Source organism: Loxodonta africana, chromosome 18 (assembly GCF_030014295.1).
Source record: "Loxodonta africana isolate mLoxAfr1 chromosome 18, mLoxAfr1.hap2, whole genome shotgun sequence".
NCBI lineage: Eukaryota > Metazoa > Chordata > Mammalia > Proboscidea > Elephantidae > Loxodonta > Loxodonta africana.
Genome location: NC_087359.1, coordinates 38,563,828 through 38,585,418, shown reverse-complemented (window position 1 = coordinate 38,585,418; position 21,591 = coordinate 38,563,828). Strand labels below are relative to the sequence as shown.

Genomic DNA, 21,591 nt, shown 5'->3' with positions numbered 1-21,591 from the left:
CAGGGACAGAGGGGAGGCAGAGTGCCCAAGCACACAGGTCTTCACTGCTTTATCCTCCCTGGATCTCTCCCTCATTGCCCTTTTCCCACCCCACTCAGACCCTATCTATAAACAAAAAAGCAAACGCCCCTCTTGGCCAGGCTTCAAGTCCTTTCTAGTCATTAACCCAAATGCCCAACACCCACCACCCTCCCAAGGTGTTGCTTCAGTCTGTTAGAAAAGCTCCAAACCCCAGGACTCAGCCCCTCCCCAGCTTTCAGAACCACCTTTATACAAGCTGCTCCCTCAGCACAGCACTGTCTGCCTTATCTTGGTCCTTTTGTCTTCAGCTCAGGATATAATCCTTGGAAGATGGTGACCATGAAGATCTTGTCTCTGCTGCTAGTATCCCTGCTCCTGGCAGTGGTGCTAGGGGAGAAGGAGAAGGGTCACTCCAGGTAGGGGTGATGGGAAGGGAGGGATCAACAGCAGAGGAGGGGGCTGGGGGATGACTGGGTTCTAGGCTCTGTTGAGTGAGAGAGAGAGAGAAGAAGGGATCCCAGGCCAAGAGGAAAGAGACTCAAGGGAAAGATTTTCAGCAGTCTAAGTGCAGAGTGAGACCAGAACCAGAGGGTTTTATGAGCTACTGTGGTAGCAGGAGAGACTGGTTAAATATCTGAAAGGATTTCTTGGTGGTTAAGAGTCTGAAGAAGATGACAAAATCTCCCTTCCTAGTGAATGCTTTAAGCATTTCTTTTTGCATGTACTCAATATAATTTTACAGAGGGCCTCCTGTGGGCTAGGCACAGGAGATGTATGTCAATGAGAGTCCACAAATGGCTCCTGTCCTCATGGGGCATATAGATCCAAGAGGGAACAAAGAACCACAGAGGCATGTTGCAAAATATCATGAGTCCTATTAAAAAAAAAAAAAAAAAATTTTTTTTTTTTTTTTTTAATGAAGACAAGTAGAGAGTATTATGAGTGAATACAGCAGGGGGCTCTGATGGTGGTTTCAGGGACCAAGGGAGACATGTCTGAGGAAAGAGATGGACCTTCTGCAAGAACAAACAATACACGCATGTAAATTTCAGGCACAGGCTGTCAGGGATGTGTACACGGATAGGCAGCATCACCCAGATGTTAAGAATTTAGACCTGAGGCCATACTGCTTGGGGGTAAATCCTGGATCTGTCACTTATGCTCTAAGATATATTTATCTCTCTGCATCTTGGTTTCTTCATTTATAAAGTGGGGATAATAAATAGTATCTACCATATAAGGGTGCTGTGAAGACTAAATGAGTTTATGTATTAGAGGGCTAATAAGAGTTCCTGACTCATGGCAAGTGCTGTCTTATAAGAGTTCACTATTTTTGTGACGGAAAGAAAACCAAAGAATGGAATCAGGAAGGTCCAGGGCAAGAGGAGTAAAGGGAGGAACTGTGTGAGTCAGTCCTTTGAAATGAGAGGAACCCACATCCCCCTTGGCCCAGAATCCAGAGGCATACCCACTCAGGATGCAGGAGGATGGACCCTTGAGCCTCAGATCAAATCCCCAGGGGGTTGATGGAGTGACAACAGGAGTCTCCAAATTAACCAGCTCCCAAGAAATGGGCTGGTTTGCTTTCAAATGCCTGCTTCCTGTTAGAAACAACTTTTTACCCAGCATTGTGATTTTCCCCCTCTCTGCTACTACTCTGGCATCCTGATCTTCCCTCTCTCTCCCTTCCCTGTCTCTCAGACCCCACCCTAAGGTCAGCAGCCCTCAACCTCGAGGCCCGAGATATGCTGAGGGGACTTTCATCAGTGACTACAGCATTGCCATGGACAAGATCCGCCAACAAGACTTTGTGAACTGGCTGCTGGCCCAGAAGGGGAAGAAGAATGAGTGAGTCCTTGTGCACACCCTCTCCTGTTCCACATTCCCAGGGCTCTACCTTCCTATGTTCAGACCAGGCTACCATACATGGCCACATGGGGGTGGAATGCACCACTCCAGGTTGCATCTTTCACTTAGACAATGACGAGGAGTTGTCTTGGCCATGGTGGCCCTGGCCAGATCTTGACTGGGGCAGCAGGCCAGTCTGGGGGCAGAAGTAGGGTGATTTCTAATTCTTCTAAAGGAGTCCCTGGGTAGTATAAATGGTTGCTAACCAAAAGGTTGGAGGTTTGAGTCCACCCAGAGGCACCTCAGAAGAAAGTCCTGGCAATCTACTTCAGAAAAATCAGCCATTGAAAACCCTATGGAGCACAGTTCTACTCTGACACACATGGGGCTGCTACGGGTTGGACTCCACTCCACTGCAACTAGTTTTTGGTTTTACTTCTAAAGAGGTGTCAGGTAGATGTGTGGGAGAACACAGAGGATCCCCAGGGGGGTGGGGATGAAGGCAGGAGGAGCTGAGCTGCTTCCAATGACTTTTTGGTGGTGGCAACTTCAAATTTTAGAAATGGGATAACTGCCCCCTTCTTCATTCTCTTTGCTGTATCTCTTTCCCTGTTTGGTCAGCGTGGTAGATTCTGAAAAGCTGTTCACTGGCGGGGGCAGCTAAAGGCAAGGAGTGCAGTGCCCTGCTCCTAAGGTTGAGGTACAAAAAGACTCAGGAGTCCCTGGACTAGAGAAGGCCTGGAATCTCAGCCCCATCTACTCCCTAATCTTTATCCTACCAGCTGGAAACACAACATCACCCAGAGGGAGGCCCGGGCCCTAGAGCTGGCCGTTCAATCCAACAGGAATGAGGAGGCAAGGGAGAAGCAGAGGTGAGTTGGGGGAAAAGGGGTGGGAAGGGGCCTCCTGACTTCTGACCTGCCCCTACTTCATTGTTGCCTGTCCTGGACTCCAGGGCAGAGCAAGGGCCTGTGATAAGCAACCCCTTCCAGTCAAGAGTTCAAAGAGGGGGCTTCACTGAGCAAACTTCTGGAGGTCAACCCAGGCTTAAAGAAGCAGCCTCGGAGGGGTAGGGGAGGGGCTTTGGGAGGGGCTTCTGGGCCAGGGTTTCTAAGATTGATGACTTTGTATGTAGACAGGGTCACTGAGTCAACAGAGAGACAGTGAAGGAGTGGTGCTCAGGAAGTGGCCTCCCCACTTCTCCCTGACAAACCTCAGGAAGGCTGTTTGTGGAAGAGGGAGACCATCCCAAAGACAGTCCCCTGAAATCAGTTACTCCCTCTCTGAGGAAAGGGAGGAATTTGTGGCACAAATCATTCTAAAGAGTGAATGTTCCCAGAGTAATCTTTCAGGTGTGGGGAATGCACTCTGGAATATTTTTCAAGGTGGATGAGTGGGCTTTCTCACACCAGAATTCTGTTTGGCTTTACCTGTATTGAAAAGCCCACCTTCCCCGGTAGAGATGGATTGCCCAATAAGCCAGGTAAGCATGTGCTTAGGGCATCAGCAAAACAGAGACACCAGTTGTCCAAAGCAAAAACCCACAGATGCCAAGCAGACGGGACACAAGGAAAAGCAAGCACACAATGATTCAAGAAAGACTTGATTCATTATCCTTATTATGTATGGAAGTAGATAGTGATGAAATCAATGAAGAATTTACAAGAGCAAAGAATAGAAAGAAATGTTTTTAACTATAACACTTTAGAGATGAAAGATCTATCTAAAAATGGAATAATTTGTAGTATTGGTTTTCTGACTTAAATTTTCTTTTATGACATCTTTCCATTTGCTCATTTATAATTATATCATTTATTATGAAACAAACACCAAAATTGAAGTATGGGCCGTTTAAAACAAAATTGGTGAAAGTCAATTTTTTGTTGTGGGAGATCAACAGAATTTTACGTTGATTGTTGAAACGACTAAGTTCACTGACTTATTTTCTTTGTTGTAGGATATGCGGAATATTCTTTTTGTAGAAAATGTGGTCTATAGTAAAAATTGGAGTACCCTGCATCCACTAAAAAATTTATAATCCAGGTTGTCTCATTCCGCTACAATGGCATATGTCACTTTTCTGTTCAATCATTAGTATTACAACCGCATTTAAAAAGAAATTACATCATGGGTAGCTAAGTCACACACACACATGTATATATGTAACTCACATATTCGCTTGGAATGTGAGTAAGCAGAGGAGGGGGCACCACAGATTATCAGTGTTTAGGGCCCTCACATGCCTTAATTCAGCCCCGTTCCCCAGGCAGGCAGAGCCAGGCGCAGCTGCCAGAAAGGTAGCTGAGGTTTGAAAGCTGAGATAACTGAGATGCAGCTGGGTTGACTCTCCCCAACCCCACCCCAGCCCTTGGTGTCCCAGGCCCCTGTGCTTACTCTTTCTGGCTAGGACCCAGGCTAAGACGGTCTGACAAAGGCTTTCTCCTTTGCAGCTCCCTACCCAAGACACCCAGGGATGAAGATTTGCTAAGGGATTTGCTGATTCAGGAGTTGCTGGCCTGGATGGTAGATCAGATGGAGCTCTGCAGGCTCAGGTGGGGCTTTGGGCATGTTGTACATGGCTATGAACTTGAACTTTAGGGTCAGACACAGCTTCAGGTCTTTGCTCCAGCACCCCTTGGTTGTGTGGCCTTTAGCAAATCACTTAGACGTTCTGAACCTCAGTGCTTTCATAAAAATTGGGGCTATTAAAACCACCTCATGGGATTGTGCGGATGTTTAAATAAGATTATGCAAGTGAAGAGTTTAGGGAGACATCTGAGAAGTAATACGAGCTCAGTAATGTTAGTAGCTATTGTTACTATTTGTACTTCCTTCCAACTTCTCCCTAGTGAGACGCTGCTCTCACCTCTCCTGCCAGCCTGCGCTAAGCTTCCTATTCTCACCTTTCCGTTTATACCCTTGGCCCATGGCACCTTCCAGGTGATGAGAACCTTTATAGTTGGAAGAATTTTGTCCTTCTCTGCAGCCACTGTTGGCCTCAGTGGCCTCTTCAAGCCACTTTAATAGAAACCCATTACTGTCCAGTCAATTCCAACTCACAGTGACCCTACAGGACAGGTTAGAATTGCCCCATAGGGTTTCTTAGGCTGTGATCTTCACCAGAGCAGACTGCTGCATCTTTCTCCCTAGGAGTCCTGGTGGACCAGTGGTTAAGCACTGTGCTGTTAAACTGAAAGGTCAGCAGTTTGAACCCACCAGCCAGGAGCAGATTAGTCAATAAGCAGGGTAAGCACAGGCTTACTTGTGTTTATTTACTAATCTGTAGTGAAGAGTTTTACTTTGATGTGGCGTGGTGAAACCCATGTGAAATTACTCACTACAGATTAGTAAGCACAAGTAAGCCCATGCTTACCTTGCATATTGAGTCATCTGCCCCGTCAGGGATGGTAAATTTGAAAAGAGGCTTTGATTCTGTAGGAAGGTGCTGTGGGGTTGGGAGAGAGACAGATGCCAGCCATACCTAGAAGCAGAATCTTTGATGTGGTGAAAAAATGTGAAATTGTTTACTACAGATTGGTAAGTAAGCACAAGTAAACCTGCGCTTACCTCGGTTATTGGATAATCTGCCTCTGCCACAAGCTGCTCCACGGGGGGAAAACGTGGCAGGCTACTTTACCAGCTAGGATATCCTTCAATCTATCTATTCATCTCCCAGAACATAAGGACGGCTAAATACTATGGAGAGATCCATCCAGACAGGACATTCATTCAAGATGCAGACAGCAAGGCACAGAAACCAAAACGTTCAGACTTTGATACTGGGAAGCTAGGGAGGGGTTGAGGGAGTAAATCTGGGAAGGTTTCCTATAAGAGGATTAAGAAAGGAGAGAGGAAAGTGACCAGACCAAAGGAGAAGAGGAGAGTATGTGAAAAACTCCACAGAAAGGTGGGGAATAGTCTCTGTATATTCCAGATTATTGTCATTACTTATAATTAAAAAGGTAAGTTAGAGGTAGGAGAGGTTTAACACGGATCAGCACCAGGATAAATTTTCTTTGCTGAGTCCAAGTCAATACTGAACCTTCCACTGTACCATGTCTTCCTCCTTTTCCCCACTCTTCCCAGGTTTCAGTGACTCTGACCAAACCCAGCTCAAGACTGGACTCTGCCTTTCACTTACTCAGCTCCTCCCTCAGCCCCACTCCATGATACCCAAAATGAGCCAAGCTAATAAAGTTTAAGCTGAAATAAGTCTCTGTGTCCATCATTAGAACTTATTCAAATACCTGCTGAACACTGGGAGTCCTTGGGTGGCACAAATGGTTAAGTGCCTGACTACTAATCAAAAGGTTGGTGGTTCGAACCTGCCTAGAGGCACCTTGTGATCTGCTTCTGAAAGTTCACAGCCTTAAAAACCCAGTGGAGTGGTTCTACTCTGCACACATGGGATCACCATGAGTCGGAATTGGTTTGACAGCAACCAACAACAACTAAGTAGTCACAGGGCATGTTTGTCTGTGTGTATCTATAAGTGTGCACCACCCGATGAAAAGGATATTTGACTCTGTTAACTCACCTATTTATTCTACAAACATTCATTGAAGACCTAATATAGCAGGGGCTGCACTAAACACTGGGTATACAACAACGGAGGAAACAGACACTAACTTTACTCTTGAGGAGCTTAAAGTCTAGCAACAGAGACAGACATTAATCTTTAAGCACATAAACACATTGCTGTTGTTGATAGGTGCCGTTGAGTCAGTTCTGACTTACAGTTACCCCACATACAACAGAACTTACAGTTACCCCACATACAACGGAAAGGTGAGAACAGGAAGCTTAGCGCAGGCTGGCAGGAGAGGTGAGAGCAGCGTCTCACTAGGGAGAAGTTGGAAGGAAGTACAAATAGTAACAATAGCTACTAACATTACTGAGCTCGTATTACTTCTCAGATGTCTCCCTAAACTCTTCACTTGCATAATCTCATTTAAACATCCGCACAATCCCATGAGGTGGTTTTAATAGCCCCAATTTTTATGAAAGCTCCTGCACCATCCTCATAATCATTGTTATGTTTGAGCCCATTGTTGCAGCCACTGTGTCAATCCACCTCGTTGAGGGTCTTCCTCTTTTTCTCTGACCTACTTTACCAAGCATGACATCCTTCTCCAGGGACTGGTCCTGCCTGATAACATGTCCAAAGTATGTGAGATGAAGTCTCTCGATCCCCGCTTCCAAGAAGCACTCTGTCTTTACTTCTTCCAAGGGAGATTTGTTCGTTCTTTCAGTAGCCCACGGAATATTCAATATTCTTCACCAACACCATAATTCAAATGTGTCAGTTCTTTGGTCTCCCTTATTCATTGTCCAGCTTCCACATGCATATGAGGTGACTAAAAACACTATGGCTTGAGCCAGGTGCACCTTAGTCTTCAAGGTGACATCTTTGCTTTTTAACACTTTAAAGAGATCTTTTGCAGATTTGCCCAGTGCAATACATCATTTGATTTCTTGATTGCTGCTTCCGTGGGTATTGATTGTGGATCTAAGTAAAATGAAATCCTTGACAACTTCAATCTTTTCTCCGTTTATCATGATGTTGCTTATTGGTCCAGTTGGGAAGACTTTTGTTTTATGTTGAGGTGTTATCCATACTGAAGGCTGTGGTCTTTGATCTTCATCAGTAGTTGCTTCAAGTCCTCTTCATTTTCAGCAAGCAAGATTGTGTCATCTGCATATTTGAGATTGTTAATGAGTCTTCCTCCAATCCTGATGCCATGTTCTTCTTCATATAGCCCAGCTTCTTGGATTATTTGCTCAGCATACAGATTGAATAAGTATGATAAAAAAATACAACCCTAAAACATACCTTTCCTGACTTTGAACCACACAGTATCTTCTTGTTCTGTTTGAATGACTGCCTCTTGATCTATGTCAGTCTCCTCATGAACACAATGAATTGTTCTGGAATTCCCATTTATACTATGGAAATTGGCAATTCTACCAATCAAGGCTCTTCCCTTTCCAACCCAGAGATGCGGTTGTTAAACATTCACCAGCATATCACTGGTCAGCATAACTTTGGTAAAATTATGAAAGGGAAGAAGTATATCTGAACTAGGGGATGAGAATGTCTACCTGAGTGTGGCAATGAGGCGTGTTGAGGGCCAATGCGTATACCTAGGGGAGTGAGTGGGAATGACCAGCTAAATCTGAGGTGATGAATGAGTGAGGGGTTCAGTGTGTATACATTAAGGGGTATGAAACAAAGAGTGAGGGAGGAAGCAGGCGTGTCTACATGAAGTCAGTCATTACCTAAAGGACCAAATTTTTTCACTTGGGGTACAAATATAAGGATGTGAGGTCAGTGTGTGTATGTAAGTGGCCAGGGTGTTTTTGCCTAAAAGGATGGTTAGGTATACTGGAGGAGTTAAATGTGTGTGAAAGGGTGTCTAAAAAGGCTAGTATATGTGTTGGAGAGGACAAATCTGTGTGTGAGGAAGTAAATTTGTATCTAAAGCAGTTTATGCTATCTGAGCTTAGCGTCTGAGGTTTATGTGAGTGAATATGAAGGCATGACTATGAGGGGCTGAACCATTTCCCTGCCTTGATCCTTGCATCTGTTAAGATGAGTTCAGCTTCAAATAATGGAAAAACACAAAAATAACAGCGACTTTAGCAAAATAGAACGTAATTTCTGGCTCTCATAAAGATCCACAGGCAGGCAGTCCAGGGCTGCTCCATGAAATCCAGGCTCACTTGGCTCATCCTTCTACCATCCTTTAAAAGTCCAAAATGGCAACTAAATCTTCTGCCACCAACCTCTGCTCCCGTCTTTTATTCTTTTACTCAAATTCTCTCTGGTAGTATTATTCATAAGGAGCCCTAGTGGCACAAAACTTGTTAAACAAAAGGTTGGTGGTTCAACCCACCTGGCAGAACCACAGGAGAAATACTTAGTGATCTGCTTCAGTAAAGATGATACAGCCAAGGAAATCCTATGGGGGCAGCTCTACTCTGTCCTATGGGGTCACTACGGGAGCCCTGGTGGCACAGCAGTAGTTAAGGCTATTCACTGCTAATCAAAAGTCGGCCTTGAAAACCCTATGGGGTCACTATTAATCGGAATCGACTCCGTGCAGTGGGATAGGGTCACAACGAGTTGGAATAGACTGGATGGCAACGGTTTTTTTTTTTTTTTTTTAATATGCCAGGCATTGCAATAAATATCTTATTATACGTCTTCTCACAACTTCATGAGGTAGGTATTGTTATTCTAGTTCACAACTGTGGAAAATGAAACACAGAGATTAAGGAACTTCTCTAAAATCACTGGACGGTTAAGTAGTGGAATTAAGCAATTCAGCCAGCCAATCCAACTCGAGTCGAGCTTCTTAACGGTAACCGACCCATTGCCACCAAGTGATTCCAACGCAGCGGCCCTATGGGACAGAGAACTGCCCCATTGCGTTTCCAAGGAGCGCCTGGTGGATTCGAACTGCAGACCTTTTGGTTAGCAGCTGTAGCTCTTAACCATTACGCCACCAGCGTCTCCAATCTTAACTGTAAAGCCCTGGCAAATCAATCTGTGCAGGTGGTTCCCACAGATAAACTGTTGGAGTAGGACCGATTCTGCTTTATGCTCAATGTGGAACCCTCGGTGCCCAACACAGCACTGGCACGTAATAAGCGGTCCATGAACCTCCTCCGGCCCGAGGCAAGACTCCCGTGAAGGGGCAGCTGCGGCGAGAAGTGAGGGCCCCTGGCGCCCAGGTGGGTGGAATGCGCCGCGCCTAGGATTCCGCTTCCGCAGGCCCATCTGTGAGGCACTGGAATGCGCACCGACGTCCGCACCTTCTCTGCCGCCAGGCATTGGGGAGTCACTACATGACAAAGACGGAGTCCCTGGGCCACCGGCGGCGGGAGAGCCTCCGCCAGGCGGCAGGAAGTTGGGCGCATAGTTTCCGGCGCGCGAAGATGACGCAGGCCGGGACTTCCGCGTTGAGGGGCCGCCGGTGGATCCCGGGACGCGGAGACCTGGGTTCCCGGCAGCCGAACGGCCCGGGGGCCCAGGGCCGGGATGCATCGCCGCGGGGTGGGAGCCGGTGCCATCGCCAAGAAGAAGCTTGCCGAAGTAAGTAGAAGAAACGCGATTCGCAGCCACCCCTTACCCGCGAGAGACTGAATTTCCTCGGCAAACCACCTCCTACCAGAGCTTAAGACAGGCTTCTCCAGTCTGGGAGAACTGAATTTCTCGAGCTCCCGGGGGACTGGAGTGTCAGCACCCCCAGAACCCAGCCTCCCTTTACCCCTCACGTCCCCGTGTTTGACTAGAGGAGGTGTATCGCCTATTCTACCTCCTCACTCTATCCGTCTCCTTAAAAAACCAGAGAGGCACACCTTTTTTCAGACTTCAAGTGTGGCAGCACTAGTGGGAGCCCCCAGTGCCCACTTTCTAAACTTATGCGGCTCTCTTTCTCTGGCAGGCCAAGTATAAGGAGCGAGGAACTGTCTTGGCTGAGGACCAGCTGGCCCAGGTGAGTCGGTTGGAGGGCTCCAGTTAGGAAGGGAGACCCGACAGAGCCGGACAGGACATCTTTAGTAAGTTAGATTGTTTGGATTGAACTAAAAATAGAGCGTTTGGCAAATCTTGAGTTCTAGATTGCTGAGATCTTTTAGGTAACTGGCTAATAATAATGGTTGGCATCTTTGAGTGATTTCATGCTTATACTGCCACAGGCACTTGTACATTTTCTTTATGTACACTACCTTGTTCAATCCCATGAGGAAGGACTTCTGTTATTGACAGTTTAGAATTGAGAGGACACTGAGGGTTTACGTAGTTTATCCAAGGTTACAAAGTAATGAATGGTAGAGCCATTTGGTTTATGTCTTTGGGGCTTTTACTTTAAACGCCTCAGAATAAAATGAAAATTTTGCCTAACCTGTGGCACTCCACCACCAGTGTTACCTCTAGGCATGCACCAGAAGGGTGTGTGACTGATGGGAGTGTGGCTCCTGTGCACAGTTTCCTTCTCTGACTCTTTTCATGTACATGCACTGGGCTTACTCAGTTATTGCGACTGGTGAAGAAGAAGAGTCAGGTAAGTAGGAAAATGGGTCTTTGAACTGAGAAAAGATAGTAGACGCAGGCTGTGCTTTTCAGGGAGTCCTTGGGTGGTGCAGATTGTTAATGTGCTTGGCTGCTAACCAAAAGATTGGTGGTTGGAGTCCACCCAGAGGCAACTTGGAAGAGAGCCCTGGCTGTGTACTTCCAAAAAATCAGTCAGTGAAAAATCCTAGGGAGCAGAGTTCTACTCTGACACGTGTGGGGTCACCATGAGTCAGTTACTGGTGCTTTCAAAAAGCTCCACTCCTATGGGAGATAACGTGCAGGAATCAACTGGAAGTGGTGAGTATAAGAATGTGGTGGTTTCTAATGGTTTTATGTGGAAAATGAGAAGATGTTGGCCAGGAGTGGTTACTTTTGGTGGGGTAGAAGATGGCCTTGTTAATTAGGGAAAGAGAAGGAATAATATAAATGAAGTTGTAAATCTAGTAGACCTATACCCAGCCTCTGGGATTCTTTTTTTTTTTTAATTTTTATTGTGCTTTAAGTGAAAGTTTACAAATCAAGTCAGTCTCTCATACAAAAATTTATATACGCCTTGCTATGTACTTTTTTTATGTACACCTAGTTGCTCTCCCCCTAATGAGACAGCACACTTCCTTCTCTCCACTATTTCTGTGTCCATTCAACCAGCTTCTGTCCCCCTCTGCCTTCTCATCTCCCCTCCAGACAGGAGCTGCCCACATAGTCTCATGTGTCTACTTGATCCAAGAAGCTCACTCCTTACCAGTATCATTTTCTATCTTATAGTCCAGTCCAATCCCTGTCTGAAGAGCTGGCTTTGGGAATGGTTCCTGTCTTGGGCTAACAGAAGGTCTGGGGACCATGACCTCCAGGGTCATTCTAGTCTCAGTCAGACCATTAAGTCTGGTCTTTTTATGAGAATTTGGGGTCTGCATCCCACTGCTTTCCTGCTCCTTCTGGGGTTCTCTGTTGTGTTCCTTGTCAGGGCAGTCATCAGTTGTAGCCAGGCACCATCTAGTTCTTCTGGTCTCAGGCTGATGTAGTCTCTGATTTATGCGGCCCTTTCTGTCTTTTGGGCTCATAATTAACTTGTGTCTTTGCTGTCCTTCATTCTCTTTTGCTCCAGGTGAGTTGAGACCAATTGATCCATCTCAGGTGGCTGCTTGCTAGCATTTAAGACCCCAGAAGCCACTCTCAAAAGTGGGATGCAGAATGTTTTCTTAATAGATTTTATTATGCCGACTGACCTAGATGTCCCCTCTGGGATTCTTTATCTGAAGTTGACCCCCAAGGCGGTCTGTGACTCAAAGGTTAAACAACCACTGCACTCTCAATTCACACTAGGGTTCATTTTTCTCCCATGCAGCCTTTTTTTTTTTTCCAGTGGCTGAAGATTTCCCATGGTGCGAACAGTGCATTCCTTCATTTTGAAGACAAATGGATTATTACGTACACCTTCAATTTAATAAGTTTTCTGAAAAAAGAAAAGCACCACATTAGATGTGCATGTTGATTGTTGGACACATCCTGATTTTAGAACAGGAACACGTGAAAAAAAGTGTATTTTATATTTGCAGAAACAGCAGCCTTTTTCTTGCCAGTGGGTCAGGGACCTATTGCTGGTAACTGCTTATTACCTGGCTGGGCTGCCCTTAACATCTCCCTGTCCATTTTTTAGATGTCAAAGCAGTTGGATATGTTCAAGACCAACCTGGAGGAATTTGCCAGCAAACACAAGCAGGAGATCCGGAAGAATCCTGAGTTCCGGGTGCAGTTCCAGGACATGTGTGCCACCATTGGAGTGGATCCCCTGGCCTGTAAGGAGTCCAGCGTTCTCATAGGGTTTCTGAGAAATAGAGGCTTACTTAGTGGTCATCACCAGTGTTTGGGCACCCTGTGTAGAAGTGCTTACAGGGAGATTCAGAGGATGTTGTCTTTAAGGGGTCGCCATGAATCGGAATCAACTTGATGGCAACTGGTTTTTAGAAGGAGGGCTAAGTCAGTGACCATTCTGATGAGAAAGGTGAGGAGGCTGGAGTGCAGGCTGAATAGCCGGTATACATGATCTCCACTTGAATGATCATCAGTGGATTTTTTTTTCTGGATATTTTTTTCCTTATTAGTAAACATTTTAATATTAATAAAACATTTAATTTTAATAAAAGTAGTGTGTTATCATGCAGTCAATCAACAAGAGTTATACTAAGGATGAAGGTTCCTGATCCTGTCCCATAATTGCAAAGATAAGTACTGTTAACAGATTAAGATATATTTTTGCAGACACCGTCCTCATATTTATAAACTTTTTTTTACATACATAGGATCATACTATAGTTACTACTCTAACCTGTAGTTTTTACTCAATAGCATATTATCTTCAATGGATTTTTGAATGCCACGTCTGCATATTCTTTCCATTATTAGCCTTGTTTAGACCACATCTCCCATTATGTTTCACTGAATCCTTTGGGAAGGGAAAATTATTTTTTTGGTATCCTGAACCAGAATTAAGAGGGAAAAGTCAACCATAGTCATTCAGTACAATCTCAGCCATGTAGAAATGACTTTTAGATTGCCATCCTGTGGAACCGTCTGAGCCTGTTCATTAGCAGGAGTTGCCAGGAGTCAGGGTGTTTCAAGGATCTTGAATAGCAAATGGAGCAGAATGATTTAGAGTTGGTCAGAGGAAGACAAGGATAGATGTATTAATCCAGCTTTGAAAGGAAAGAGGGAATGTAAGTTAATGAATCATCCTGCCTTGTATTTTTCTGCCTTTTAGCTGGAAAAGGATTTTGGTCTGAAATGCTGGGCGTGGGGGACTTCTATTACGAGCTGGGCGTCCAGATTATTGAAGTGTGCCTGGCCCTGAAGCACCGGAATGGAGGTGAGTTTGGCTAGGTCCTGTGGTCTGGGCTTGGACTTCTCTGAGCAGGAGAAAACCTTGAAAGGTTGTCCTTTCCATCCTGCAGTCTACAGGCCTGTAAGGTCTTAGATGTTGGGTATTTACATCTTAGCTTCCATGGAGTTGAGCCCGTGGCAGGTCTCCATGGCTAATGGTAAATGGAATTACCTGAATAATTGTCGCTGTTCTCCAAAGATCCTTGGACAGGAAGGTGTAGCCCCTAGTCATTACAGAAAATAGTAAGGAAGTAGAAAATAGGCCTTTTTCCCTGATCTACCACGTGCCAGCTGTGATTTTCTGAGGTATGGTGATGCCAGCTGAGTGTCAAAGTTTGCCAAAATATGACCTTAAAAATGGTCATCCAGTCATCTTAATAAGCACGTTGAACAGTCTGCGTTGACGTTAAGGAGGAAGAAAGAGAGAAAGAGCAAGCAAATTTAAAAACAAGTTATAAGTCACAGACACAGCTTTGACATTAAGAGAACTTTTGAACGAATATAGTTTTTCAAAAGCGTTTATAAAAACATTTTCAGATTTTAAAATTGTTTTTAGGTTTTCATAGGTCTCATTCTGTCAACTGAAGGTCCTAATAGGGTCTCAGAACGCATTTCTCATATGTAGCCAGTTATTTTCTAAGAAGAGAGGTGAAAGAAATTTAGGAACTAAATACTATATGCTACTTGTAGGCTACTGGAAGTAATGACTGTTCATTTTGATAGTGGTTGCAGCCATAAAGGTAACCTCTTCATCTGCTCTCTGTCCCCCGTCCAACAGGTTTGATAACTCTGGAGGAACTACATCAACAAGTGTTAAAAGGAAGGGGCAAGTTCGCCCAGGATGTCAGTCAGTAGGTCTTGCCTTCTAACCCCTTAGAGGATAGAAAGAGATCTTTAAAAGTCAGATGGAAATCCTTTCTCTCCACTCCTTATATGTCTGGGCTAGCTTAAATTATTCTTTGTTACTCTTTATAATCAGAAAAAATGTTTTCACTTCAGGAAACATTGAAAATAGAGAGGTATAAAAAGGAAAACAAAAACTGCCCATTGTATTTCTCAACTGAAAGATTACAACTGTTAAACACTTTGGTGTATTTCTTTCTATGTGTTTTTTTCATATATATATGAAAAACACATATATGTATTTTTTTTTTCATATATATGAAGGGGCTGCATATACTCTTGAGATTATTTGAGGCAAAGGACACTAGAGTAGGTACTTTGAAAGACTGGGGAGAAGGGTGAGGTCAGATAATGGGGTATAAATTGACCTGGTTTATCAGCCTCTATTTGTAACCCCAATTTGAGAAAAGATAGAAGGATGGTTTATATGTAGCTCCTAAGCCTTGAGTTGCAATAGTGAAGGATTCCATGGGGGAAATATTAAACGACGCAGGAAGCATCAAAAGAAGATGGAAGGAATACACAGAGCCATTATACCAAAAAAAATTAGTTGATATTCATCTATTTCAAGAGGTGGCATATGATCAGGAACCGATGGTACTGAAGGAAGAAGTCCAAGCTGCTCTGAAGGCATTGGTGAAAAACAAGGCTTCAGGAATTGATGGAATATCAATTGAGATGTTTCAACAAACAGATGCAGTGCTGGAGGTGCTCACTTGTCTATGCCAAGAAATATGGAAGACAGTGTCCTGGCCAACTGACTGGAAGAGATCCATATTTATGCCTATTCCCAAGAAAGGTGATCCAACCAAATGTGGAAATTATAGGACAATATCATTAATATCACATGCAAGCAAAATTTTGCTGAAGATGATTCAAAAATGGCTGCAGCAGTGTATCGACAGGGAACTGCCAGAAATTCAGGCTGGTTTCAGAAGAGGACATGGAACCAGGGATATCATTGCTGATGTCAGATGGATCCTGGCTGAAAGCAGAGAATACCAGAAGGATGTTTACCTGTGTTTTATTGACTATGCAAAGGCATTCGACTGTGTGGATCATAACAAACTATGGATAACATTGCAAAGAATGGGAATTCCAGAACACTTAATTGTGCTCATGAGGAACCTTTACATAGATCAATAGGCAGTTGTTCAGACAGAACAAGGGGATACTGATTGGTTTAAAGTCAGGAAAGGAGTGCATCAGGGTTGTATTCTTTCACCACACCTATTTAATCTGTATGCTGAACAAATAATACGAGAAGCTGGACTATATGAAGAACGGGGCATCAGGATTGGAGGAAGACTCATTAATAATCTTTGTTATACAGATGACACAACCTTGATTGCTGAAAGTGAGGAGGACTTGAAGCACTTACTAATGAAGATCAGAGACCACAGCCTTCAGTATGGATTACACCTCAACAAAAAGAAAACAAAAATTCTCACAACTGGACCAATGAGCAACATCATGATAAATGGAGAAAAGATTGAAGTTGTCAAGGATTTCATTTTACTTGGATCCACAATCAACAGCCATGGAAGCAGCAGTCAAGAAATCAAAAGACGCATTGCATTGGGCAAATCTGCTGCAAAGGACCTCTTCAAAGTGTTGAAGAGCAAAGATGTCACCCTGAAGATTAAGGTGCGCCTGACCCAGGCCATGGTATCTTCAATCACATCATATGCATGTGAAAGCTGGACAATGAATAAGGAAGACCAAAGAAGAGTTGACGCCTTTGAATTGTGGTGTTGGCGAAGAATATTGAATATACCATGGACTGCCAAAAGAACAAACAAATCTGTCTTGGAACAAGTGCGGCCAGAATGCTTCTTAGAGGCTGCGTCTTACATACTTTGGACATGTTGTCAGAAGGGATGAATCCCTGAAGAGGGACATCATGCTTGGCAGAGTACAAGGTCAGCGGAAAAGAGGAAGACCCTCAATAAGGTGGATTGACACAGTGGCTGCAACAATGAGTTCAAGCATAACAACGATTGTAAGGATGGTGCAGGACCGGTCACTGTTTCGTTCTGTTGTGCATAGGGTCGCTATGAGTTGGAACCGACTCGACGGCAGCTAACAACAACAACAACAAGGAGCCAGTCTAGTATGAGATCACGGAGACCTGGAATAATCAAAGAGAAAATGATGATGAAAGACGACTAGCCGTACTCATTGCAGATTAATTCTCATGAAGAGGGTGAATTAGTGCATTTGTAACAGGTTTTAATTGGCTATTCTAGGGGGTTGGAGAAAGCATTCTAATCTTCCTAAAAGTTCCCTTTCCCTCACTGGTTAGGTAACACCATTCTTGGGCTTTGGCAGAGGTTATAACTGTCTGCAGAGATAGATGGTCTACATAGTGTTTTGTGGGTTTTCTTTTACTGTGATTTGAGCAAGTTGTCAACTAAGGAATTGGGATTTCGCTTGAAAATCCAGCTTTCCTGCCTCTGGAAAAAAGTCAAAATCTGGCAGTACTTGGCCTGAATTTCCAAATGGCTGGGTTGATCCTTGTAGAATGGACATGTATTGTTGTATAGTTTCCCATAGTTTACACTATTCCCTTTTATCTCACATTGAGTTCACTCCTTCACATTGCCTAGTGGGCTCCTGTAGGCATGTTTTTTTTACTTCCGTATGGGTGTTAGAATGGTTTGTGTCCCTAAGTGGAGAGCTTAACTCCTATACCATCACCCTCAAATACCCAAGTATCATTTGGTGCTCTTTAACCCTGTCCTTTTCTGATGTAGTTGAGTGTTGGGCAGCTGTTTGAGTCTTATCAGGGGACCTTGCCCAGGGCAGAGCTGAAACTGCATTGTTGCTAGGTCTGGTCTGCCAGAAGTCTTTAAGCAGTTCTTCCTCACCTCAGAGACGACCTGATCAGGGCCATCAAGAAACTAAAGGCACTTGGCACCGGCTTCAGTATCATCCCCGTGGGCGGCACTTACCTCATTCAGTCGGTTCCAGCTGAGCTCAATATGGATCACACCGTGGTGCTGCAGCTGGCAGAGGTACTGGTGTGCCTTCTGAGTGTGTGTGTGTGTGTGTGTGTGTAAGGGACAGTCTGGGATGGGATTCTGGAGCAGTTCTTACCTTCTCCCCATGACTCAGATCTTTTGTGCAGATTGGCTTAAGGATAAACTACTCAGACCTGTGTTTATTTAGCAGATATTTATTGAGGAGCTACAGTGCAAAGCACTGGGCTAGGCTGTAGAGTATAGAGAGATGAATAAGATACAGTCCCTGCTCTCAAGGAGCTTACAGTCTAGTGGAGTAGACAGACATGCAGACAACTAACTTAATTATATTTCCTTGAGTAGACAGACTCTTTGATGTCTTCTTAAACTGTTTTATGGATTCTTTGAAACAAATGTTTAACCTAGTTTGCCATCCTTCTGCATGACTTAAGTATATACCACCTTCCCCAAAATTCTCATCATATATTGAGGGAAGGCATGTTCAGTTTTCTTAATTCTGTTCTACAGAACTAAACCAAATAAGGGAGGGACTTTTCTTCATTGGGGGGTGGGTAGGGTAAGGCAGGACAAGGGCTGAATATTTAGATTAAGTACTTTAGATTATTAATAGTTTATCACCATTCATCTTTATCAGTTAATCATCCCTTGTCATACTCTAGAGTTCTCTGAGGGGTCTAACTTAATATTTAAGTACCTGGGACCCCAGTTCTTAAGAACGAATCCACCAGCCTACCTCGGTCACCCTGAAAGTCACCTTTTAGTCTCTACTGGGACCTCTTAAACATCTTTTTGTATGCTCTCTTAGGTTTAGGCCAAGGACAGTTTCTCCTTCTATCTGGATAAATCTGTTGTCCCTGGGCAGATGCCGGGTTCTAAGGGAAAGTATACTCTCAACTGTCTCAATCCCCGTTCTTCCTTCCTTCAGAAAAACGGCTATGTGACCGTCAGTGAAATCAAAGCCAGTCTTAAATGGGAGACAGAGCGAGCGCGGCAAGTGCTGGTATGTGGTTTTGGAATGGCCCCGAAAAGATGGGCCTAAGGTGGGAGGAGGAAGTGGGTGGATAGGTACCACAGAGCAGGAGCTACAACTTCACTTTGGTGGCCTCTTGCCTTGAGCGCTACTGCTGCCACACTAGCAGTAACACCAGCATTCCTCTGAAGATGGCACTGAGAAGGCAGAACTCATAAAAGCAGGCTTCTAATCCTGGCGTGTATGTAAAAACAGGCCACTGCTGCAGCTGAGGACTCACCATTACCTGGCATCCCTCCTGGATATGTTGAGCCTGGAGTTGCTGGCCAGATTGTTAATACACCCTCTCCTCAGTTACTGACGTGGTTAGGTTCCAAAGACCAGGTCATTACATGAAATTGGTGTTACACGAAAATGGAGGATGACCATATCAGATCAAAAAATGGAAGATGACTACATCGTTACGTAACTGCCACACCACTTAGAATCATGGCCTAGCCAAGGTGACACATAACCTTAACCATCAAAGCCAGTGTTACTCTTGCCTTGCACCTTGGCGTTTCTTACTGCCAGATGTATGTCGTTAATGTGCAAAATAGTCAGATAGTAGACTTTTTACTATTGTCATAAATGCAAAGTGGCAGATAACAAGATAGTGAGGAGAAGGTGTATCGTTTGTACTGGAAGTAACACTGTTAGTGCAGAGTGAAGGGACTTACTAATTATAATTATTTTTTTTTAATTTATAATTATACACTAAGTATTATATTGCATATTCTAGTTTTATATTTATAAATTTCATGATACTTATGAAAGATCAAGAGGAGCCCTGGTGGTGCAGTGGTTAAGCACTCGGCTGCTTACCAAAAGGTCAGCAGTTTGAGCCTGCCAGCCGTTCTTCAAGAGAAGGACGTGGCAGTCTGCTTCTGTAAAAGATTTAAAGCCTTAGAAACCCTGTGGGGCAGTACTGCTGTCCTATAGGGTCACTATGAGTTGGAATTGACTTGATGGCAACAAGTTTTTTTCTTTTTGGTTTAAGGAAAGACCATAGGAGCCCTGGTGGCGCAGTGGATAAGTGCTCGGCTGCTAACTGAAAGGTCGGTGGTTCAAACCCACCAGCAGCACCATAGGAGAAAGATGTGGCAGTCTGCTTCATCTTTCCAAGATTACAGCCTTGAAACCCTATGGGCAGTTCCACTGTCCGTATAGGGCCACCGTGAATCAGAATTGACTCAACAGGAGTCGGTGTTTTTTTGTTTTTTGGAGGGTGGGGAAGCTTAATGAAAAATTCACACTGTGAACAGGGAACAGCATGAGAGGATAGGAGCCCTGGCCTTCAGTACCTCCTTTCCTATCCATGTTACTCTCTAGACTTAATTTTTATCTGTAAAATGGAGAAAACATAAATACCTATTTAACGATACTGGGCAGCACCAACCTATCTCGAGCGTATTTCCAGCTCTAAGAGCTGTGTGCATTCTCATACTAACATGGTCCTCCTATTAACGTCTGCAAAAAGATTTCCCTACATCTTCCAGTCACCTGGTAAAGTGAAATCAAAGATAGCTAGAACCACACACAGTCTCCATTTTGCATCAGGGAAAATGGAGTCAGTGATTTGCTCAAGGACTAACAGCACATATTAAATAACTGGGCATTTTTCACACCTCAGGCAAAGGAACTAGTTTGCTTGTCTAAATGTGTAAAGGCACTCAGGTAGATTTAGTTTGAAAACCTCACTGACAGCAAAATAGGTTTGGGGATAACTTTTCTTCCCTATTTTGTCCATGGAAACTTTTTCCCCTTTCTCAAATTCCTCTTCCTTGCCTTTCCCTCCAGGAGCACCTGCTGAAGGAAGGGCTGGCCTGGCTGGACTTGCAGGCCCCTGGGGAGGCACACTACTGGCTGCCAGCTCTCTTCACTGATCTCTACTCCCAGGAGGTTACAGCTGAGGAGGCCAGAGAAGCCCTCCCTTGACTCTGAGAGTGTGGAAGGGGCACAGCAGCAGGCAGGGAAAGAGGGAGGAGCTCTTGGTGAATAAAACCTGAACAATTTTGTTTTAAAAAAAAGCAGAAGTAGAGAAAAAAAGTTCCAAGTTTTTTCTTTCTTCCCCTTATACTCTTCACTCATTATTTAAAAAAAAAAAATTTTTTTTTTTAAAGTGCCTTCACATTGCATCTTTACTGGAGAAAACCTCATTGATCGAGTAAGGATAACCTGAGTAACATAGATGGCGAGAACACATCTAAAATGACTTCCCCAGGCAATCTACAAGCTCATGCCTTGCACAGTACAGGCTGGCAAGGACATTCTTGTGGTTGTTCTACACCACAGGTAGGCCCATTCTAGAGCTGGGCCGAGAATGAAGCCTGTCTCCTGGCTAGACAGTCTAGTCTCTCTTTGTAGCTGTGGGACGGTAATTACAGCCTCTAATCCAAGCCTCTTATAAAATGTTCCTTATCCCAAACTTGCAGACCCTAGTGGAGCAGTAAATACTATGCAGTCTTTTGCAGCTTCCTCTGTAGAGGCTACAGGTTATGACAGATTTGGCCAAGTGTGGAGGAAATAGAAGTTGGTGTTAAATGGTGGCTAGATTGGAGGAAACAAAACAATGGAACGCAAGCAGTATCTACCAGTAGTCAACATTATATTTCTCAAAGTTCCTACTAGCGCCTATGCTGATTACCAGGTCCCCTGGCCTTGGTGGGAAATGAGATCATTTACTGAACACCTACTCTGCCAGGCTTTATATACACATTTAATCTTTTTGACTGCCTTAAAAATTAAGTGGGTATCTTTCAACTTCACAGGTGAGGAATCTAAGTAACTTACTAGCTGCCACCTAGCTTCAGCAACAGCTAGAGCTTAGGTCTACTCACTCCAGAGCCCACGCTTTCCCTCTCAATGCT

General features: G+C 44.2%; 2 protein-coding genes across 2 annotated transcripts; both read left to right on the top strand.

Annotated features, from left to right (window-relative positions):
- Positions 1-314: 314 nt before the first annotated feature.
- Positions 315-6,369, top strand: GIP (gastric inhibitory polypeptide). Its single transcript, XM_023553407.2, has 5 exons — positions 315-437; positions 1,699-1,869; positions 2,652-2,741; positions 4,320-4,421; positions 5,956-6,369. Exons 1-5 carry the CDS (start codon positions 352-354, stop codon positions 5,963-5,965), a joined length of 459 nt encoding a protein of 152 aa, XP_023409175.2. The 5' UTR covers positions 315-351; the 3' UTR covers positions 5,966-6,369.
- Positions 6,370-9,827: 3,458 nt separating this feature from the next.
- On the top strand, positions 9,828-20,855 carry SNF8 (SNF8 subunit of ESCRT-II). Its single transcript, XM_003414658.4, has 8 exons — positions 9,828-9,967; positions 10,320-10,370; positions 12,606-12,744; positions 13,707-13,811; positions 14,604-14,676; positions 17,604-17,745; positions 18,638-18,712; positions 20,522-20,855. The coding sequence occupies exons 1-8, from the start codon at positions 9,914-9,916 to the stop codon at positions 20,657-20,659; spliced, it is 777 nt and encodes a 258-aa protein (XP_003414706.1). The 5' UTR covers positions 9,828-9,913; the 3' UTR covers positions 20,660-20,855.
- The last annotated feature ends 736 nt before the right edge of the window (positions 20,856-21,591 follow it).